Here is a 7,689-nt window from a genome sequence, read left to right on the forward strand (position 1 = left end):
AAACCATGGTACAGTCAATAGGACCAATTAAATCATTAAAATATTTTTAAAATATGGTGGATTCCATGTAATTTTCAAAAGTAATTTGATTTATCACATTTAAACAGTCAATCAGATTACAATATTTGATTACAGATTTTATAGTAGGACTCACATTTATTACAAAATTGTAAACAATAACAAAGGTATAGAACACATTTTTAAGTTGCGGCCAAGGAATTACATTACATTATGCAAATGAGACCTAAGAGTATATTTGAAATAAATGGCAAAAAATTTTATGGTTTTCATACTTTAGTCATATGGCCAAAAGAAGTATAACTCAACTTGTGTGAATGTGTGCGGACGATTCGAATCTCTATCCCTACTGTACTAAAAGAGAAGGAAAAGAAAAGTTTGAATTCATGATTGGTCTCAAAGAAGACGACTTTTTAAGAAATATAAAACTGTAGTTATTTGGAGCTAACCATGAAAATAAGAAAAATATTATCTAGGATTAGTAGAACTAAAATGTACGAATAGTGTAACAAGTGGGACCCCTCTTGCCCTAATTACAAGGTAAAAAATTTAAGACATGATCATTAGGCCAATTAACAAGAAATGATCTAAATAATCACAACATCCTCTCGAAGAAAGAAGAAGAAAAAAAATAACACCATGATTTCAACTTTTCCTTGCCATTCAAAACATTAACAAAAAGAGGAAAAAGAAACGAGTAATAGTTCATTAATGATGGAACATATCCTTCAGAAGGTAGCAAATCATCATTTATCACTTATTTGTAGACACTGAATTAAAATGACATGTTATCAATTTAAGCTTTGATAAGTGGTCCACTATATCACTGGCAAAGAAAAAGGAAAAAGAAGCAAATTATAGGCACATGGAAACCATCAAAATACAACACTGCAAAAGATGAAAAAGGGACCCAAATGACGAAGACAATCTTTACTATTACAAGTTTTGGATACAAAAATCTCAAATATGGGAAGAGAACAAATATAACATATCAAATAGTAAAGCCAAGCTAGCTTTCTTTCACTCTAGACTAAGGAAATGAAATGGCCAACAACCAGAACACAGTATACCATCCCACCGGGGATGGGCAGGTGATAAATCCCGCTAAGTTGCCTAGAGGATACTTGAATGACAGCCAGCCTCCTGATGAAGGGGGATCCAAGGCAGAGTATGTCTGTTATAAAGCTACCATCATTGATTTCGGGTAAATGAGACTCACAGTTACTGACCTCCTAGGTCAATTACAGCCTTACAGGACATTCTTTCTATACATCATTTGAAACCCTGTAACTAACTATAAGAAAACTTGAGGAGGGGGCAGCAAGCTCCTAAAGCGACAAAGATTCAGATAGAAAGCAGCCTATAAGTCGGGTATGATGTAAATCAAGCAAAGGTTTCTGATAGCTTTGAAAAACCGAGTTTTCTGAGACGACTTGATAGAGGGCGGCTAGCCCAAGCTCTATCAGGGTTATTGCACTTTACATCCACAATTGCAACTGCTCTAAGTCCTTTCCTTTCTGGTTTCTCTCTATAGCTATTTCCATCAGTATAAACATCATTAGAGCTAAGCATTGGCATTCGATGGACATCCCTCGAACCAGTTTTAGTAGCATTATGAGAGTTCCCAAAGCTTCTGTTATTAACACTATTATATCTTCTATCGCTTACCTCTACAAACGATTTACTTTGACCTAGTCTCTTAGGAATGGAAGTAGCAGAAGAAACAGTGATAGTAGTAGTAGTAGCAGATGAAGATTTGTTTTTCGAAGTTACCGGCTTCTTGGAGGCTGATCTCATTGACTCTAATTCCCTCATCATTAGAGAGCTAATAGTTCCGGTGGCTCCAACCTTAATGGATCCTCCACCACCTTTGATGGGTTGCAATTTCTGAACCATGTTTTTTGTCAGATAAGCAAGTTTCTCCAAAGAAGGAAGAGGAAGATCTTCAATACTTGCCGCTGAATAAAAGGAAAAAAAATCAAGAAATCTAACAGTTCGTTATCATATCATCACCTGACAAAAGTAGAAAATTAGAATTGATTGTAATACGGGGTGCCGGCAGATTGGAGTAGATTATTTTTAGTGGATAAATTAATATTATTATTATTATTTTGGTAAGAAGCGGATAAATAAATATTAAAAACTAAGCATGAATCCTGTCCTCTTTTTGAAAATCTGAAATATCAATTTCATAATCAATCTACCCAGAATCATACGGGGAGAAGGAGACTCTTGAACGAGTTCATGTGACAGAATGGAATGGTTAAACTGTTTCCTGAAAAGCAAATTACTAACATGAAACAAAATGTAGGAGCCTTAAAAAAATATACAACTAACAATAATTACAGGAAGGGGCTCCAATAGCTTATAAGGAAGAAATGAAAAATCTCAAGAAAGAAAATTTGGGACCAAAAGTTAAACTGGGAACAATTGCAAAACTCTTCAAGTTATTAAAAACAAAATATAGCCATATTTCCCAAACTTAGTTAAATCCTTATTCTCACATTTACATACAACAAACACAAAAAAGGAAAGATCACTAGATAACATTGTAGCTATTAATCCACCCCCCGAGGATATGCCAAGCAAAGAACTTTTGCCTACTTATGAATGAAAATTTTCCTTAGTTTTGTGAACAAGGGAGAAGAATAATGGAACGGGTGGTGTGCAACTGACCGGATAAAGATTTGACAAGGAAAAAATTCACAAAAGACCAGACAAGCTTATGCTTGAAAGATAGATCTGAACAGACTCCCTGAATGGAAGACAATAGAATAAAGCTTAAATAGCTTACGATCAAATAAGGTCCTTTCTTTTAACAAAAACAAGGTCCTTTCTAAAATGGATATCATGTGAGCAAAGGCATCCTATGTATTGATGAAATCGGAAATGAGGGAGTTCTTTTGCAAGGAAATATGGTAGAAGTCAGAAAAGCATTCACCAAGGGTCTATTTCTAATTCATTGAATCTCTATAGATAAATATGAGCCATGTCTCCTTCGAGAAACTCAAAAGATTAAAAAATTTAAGAAAATGGTGCAAATAATGGGGGATAATTTTTTACAAATTTCTGAACTTCCTAACCACAATCTTATACCACAAAGCGCCAGTTTCAAGGAACATCACTATAGCTTGAATTCTGAAAGGACGGTGTTATTGCTTACTCTCATGTTTCCTATATCTTCACCCCCTACCCCACACAGTTGATAAGATTCAGTTTAGATTAGAAGTTATCCACAAACATTGTAAAGCAAACAAAAGGAAATCCCACTTCAATTATAAATCTCAAAAGGCATTCAAATCAACATTAAAAAATATATCTGCTTCAACATCACATCAACAACAAGAGTAAGTCACCTCCAATCAAAGAAGACATAATCAAAAAGGGTACTCAAAGGCACTCAAACGATGTGCCAAAGAAGAAAGAAGCAAATCATCAATCACTTCAGACGAGCTAAAGAAATTCCAAAAGAACCCACCAAAAGCAAAAAATGAAAACCCAAAAAGAACCATCATTCATTGATCAACAGAAGATGAAAAATCAAAAGACAAAACAACTGACTAATCAAGAGAGTGAGAGAGAAATAGATCATACCCACAAGAGAAAATCAACAAAATCTGCAGCCAAGAAGGGACGAGAAACGAAGCGACCCACAAAAGAGGGAAGATCAAAAGGGGAAAATGGGGTTTCAAATTTGGGAATCCTTCAGTGAGTGGATTGAATGGAAACAAAATCTGAAGCTCCAAAGAAGAAGTTTGAATGAAAGGTAAAATTAGATCTCAAGTTGTAAATTTCCTGTCTTATTGACAATCTCCAGCAGACAATCAAACGTGAACCTCACTGCAATTTTCGCCTCCAAAAAAGTTCGGCCATCGCCCTCTTCTCATCAATCACACTATACTTTCACTGACAAATTTTATTTCGCCAAATCCATTTCATTTTTAATATTTTTTTTCAAGTCAAACTTAATAAAATGCTATTTTGCTTCCAATTTATTTTTTCACGTCTAATTTTACTTAATATATTTTTTCCTGTGATTTTTTGATTTAATTTTGTTATCAAAAGTTAACCAAGATATTTATAAATATAATAAAATATTACATATCTTTCTAAAAATATAAAAAAGCAGAAAAATATTTATAAATATAATAAAATATTAGGGATCTTTTCAAAAATATAAAAAAACGGCAAAATATTTACATTTCGAAAACGAAAAAGATCTAGATGCTCATTGTGTAAAATACCAAAAATGTCTCGTGAACAACGCACGCCTAATATATTTGTGATCGTTTAGATTTGGTTATTGTTTGGTACGCGATCGTTTAGATTTGATTATTATTTGGTACACGATTGATTGTTTAGATATGACTACAATGTATCTTTTCAAATCCATCATTTAATTTTGTTACACGTTCGTTTAATTTGTTTACGTTTAAATTTGATTACACAATCATTTATATTTCTATAAACGATGATTTATTTTTTTTACACAATCGCTTACTTTTTTTACACAATCGTTTACATTGGCTGCTCCAATCCAAATGAATTTCTCCAATCCAAATGAATTTCTCTAATCCAAATGAATTTTTTCAATATTCTTTATACACGATCTTTTATTTTTTACATGATCTTTTACTTTTTAAAAAGATTGTTTACTTTTTATAGGATAGGTTACATTTGGCTACTCCAATTTTTTTTTTCAAGATTCTTTATACACGATCTTTTTGATTTTTTTTTACACAGTTATTTAGATTTGGTTAACCAAATGTAAACGACGTAAAAAAGGAAAACAAGAAAGATGATAGAAAGAAATCGCAGCGAAAAAGAGAGGAAAAGTAGAAAGAAAAAATAAGAGGAAAATAAGGAAAACAGATTAAACGACGTAAATAAAGAATTGAAAAATAAGAAATATGATGGAAATAAATCACAGAAAAAAAATGAAGGAAAAAGGACGACGAAAGAACTCGCAGGAGCAGTAAGATGAAAGAAATGGCACGAGGATGATGATTTCATCGCGAGTAAAAGAAAAAAGAGGAAGGAAGAAGGACGACGAAAAAAATGGCATGAGCAATATGAAAGAAATGGCACGAGGAGGATGATTTCATCGCGAGGAAAAGAACAAAGATGGAAGGGCGAACCCAGAATATTTAAAAAATGACTAATTTTATGGGTTTTGTTAGATGGGCAATAAATAATTTGGTATTTTCTTACATTTACGAAAGTTTCCCAAAATATTATTGATAGATACTTGTAGATATTGATAGACTAATGAGTCTTTCAAAAAATATTAAAATATTTACGATCTATAAAACAATTTCGAAAATAGAAGAAAACAATCCACCACAAGAAATACAAACGATAGTTTAGATTTGACTATATGTTTAACACAATTGTTTAGATTTGAGACTACGATGATCTTGAGCAATATGTAAAAATGGAGATGTTATCAACTGCTATTTTTTTCCAAAAAAATTTGTCATATAATACCATTTTTCTTAAATAAAATTAAATTGTTTAAATTTTGTTATATCTATATATTTTTAAGGGACTTTTGCAAATATGACAATTATAGTATCATAAATTAGGCCCATAGCAAATCATTTTTACATTTACAAAAATAGCAGAACTGAAGCTCAGCCCGCATTTTAAAATTACGAAATTACGAAGTTACCCTTCAGTCATTACTGATACACCAATATATACGGTTGATACACCAATATATACGGTTGATACACCAATATATACGGTTGATACACCAATATATACGGTTGATACACCAATATATACCGTTGATACACCAATATATACCGTTGATACACCTGATTTGATGTACTGCTTGTACATTTTTTTTTACTCTCTAATACTTCACTGATACATATTATTAGTTTCAAACAATTGATATGTTGTTGATACACTTGAAACACTAAGAATGATACACTTTATATATCGTTGATACACTTGTTATTGTTTCCTGATAAACTCGATAGATTTAATACACTTAATCACTTGCTAAACTTTATTGATACATATTATTAGTTTGATACACTTGATATGCAGTTGCTCAACTGTTGATATATTCAATAAATTAAATACACTTTGATGCACTAAAAATGATACACTTTATATATCATTGATACACGTTATATATCGTTGATAAACTTGTTATTGTTTGCTGATACACTTGATAGATTTAATACACTTAATCACTTGCTAAACTTTGTTGATACATATTATTAGTTTGAAACACTTGATATGTTGTTGATACACTTGCTTAACTATTGATACACTTAATCAATTAAATACACTTGATGCGCTAAGAATGATACACTTTATATATCGTTGATACACTTGTTTGTTTGCTAATACATTTGATAGATGTAATACACTTAATCACTTGCAAAACTTCATTGATACATATTATTAGTTTGAAACACTTGATATATTGTTGATACACTTGCGAAACTGTTGATACACTCAATTAATTAAATACACCTGATGCACTAAGCATGATACACTTTATGTATTGTCGATAGTTGTTATGGTATGTTTACAATCTTAATAACATGTTGAACATCTTTATCGCCTATAGTCAACAAATTAAAATTGAAAGTTCAATACATGACTCAACCTGAATTTCAGTATGAATCAAGTTCACAAAAGAATCAAATGATGATATCGCTCCATCAACCAAAACACAATTTGTTTTGTAATCCACGTAGTAATGTTGCTCATCCCATTGACCACTTTGAAAAACAATTACTGCCAATTTAACCATAACTACAATGAACTGCAACAATTTTAGAAAAATAAAAACCACGTAGTAAGTATATCAGTCAACTAATACATATAATATAAATATATCATACTGTTGATATAAAAAACTGATACAAATTAAAAAAAAAAAGAACCGAACGTAACTAAATAAAACCAAACTTATCTACAAAGTTCCTTTCGATAAAAGATATTATGAACAAATAAAAGAGATGAGGAAGAACTAATCGTGACCCTAATTTTAATAAATAATATATGAGCAATTTACAGAAATAATATTAGGGCTTCAAAAAAGGGGAAGAAATACATACATAATTCTTGTTTTCCCTGAAGAAAAAATGAGGAGAATAGGAGAAGGAGACGAGGAGAATATGATAAAAAAAAAAAAGAGAAGCCGACAAAGAGGGAGAAATCTAAAAGAACGAAACTGAAGAGAGAAGAGAAGGACGGTGGAGAAGAACGTTGGAGAAGAGGCAGAAGAAGACGAGGAGAAGAGAAGTAGGTGAATATGAGAAATGGTGAAGAAGAATGATAGAGGAGAAGAAGAAAACGAAAAATGAAGGAGAGCAATAAAAAAAACGAAAGAGGAAGAGAAAGTATCAAAGAAAGACAATTTTGGAATAATAACAAGAATAAAATAAGAAATATCAACCAAAATTAAAAAGTTGCTATATTTGCAAAATTAAAAATGTTAGTGCTAATATTGCTAAATTGGATTTTTATTGTGCCACCCAATACGATTTCCCTATTTTTAATAGTTTTATCCTCTAAAGTCATTTTTTTTAATTAATTTTCTTTTATCAAAATTATAAAATAATAACGGTAAAAAACCAGTGTGTGTCAATATCTTTTTACAAAATCTATAGCGAAAATGAGAGTAGATACAATTCCTTTTAAAAA

The 7,689-nt window shown here is 31.4% G+C and overlaps 1 protein-coding gene across 4 annotated transcripts; it reads right to left on the reverse strand.

Moving 5' to 3' along the window:
- Positions 1-933: 933 nt before the first annotated feature.
- Positions 934-3,953, reverse strand: LOC103494914 (uncharacterized). Of its 4 annotated transcripts, none has more exons than XM_051083054.1 (3): positions 3,613-3,953; positions 2,235-2,293; positions 934-1,976 (listed from the first exon to the last, which is right to left on the reverse strand). In XM_051083054.1, the coding sequence occupies exon 3, from the start codon at positions 1,912-1,914 to the stop codon at positions 1,402-1,404; it is 513 nt and encodes a 170-aa protein (XP_050939011.1). In that variant the 5' UTR covers positions 1,915-1,976; positions 2,235-2,293; positions 3,613-3,953; the 3' UTR covers positions 934-1,401. The 4 variants fall into 4 exon arrangements, with proteins under 4 accessions (XP_050939011.1, XP_050939009.1, XP_050939010.1 ...); XM_051083052.1 differs by having other exon boundaries at positions 2,223-2,293; XM_051083053.1 differs by lacking the exon at positions 2,235-2,293 and having other exon boundaries at positions 934-2,031.
- Positions 3,954-7,689: the final 3,736 nt, after the last annotated feature.

This window comes from Cucumis melo, chromosome 4, assembly GCF_025177605.1.
Source record: "Cucumis melo cultivar AY chromosome 4, USDA_Cmelo_AY_1.0, whole genome shotgun sequence".
Lineage (NCBI taxonomy): Eukaryota > Viridiplantae > Streptophyta > Magnoliopsida > Cucurbitales > Cucurbitaceae > Cucumis > Cucumis melo.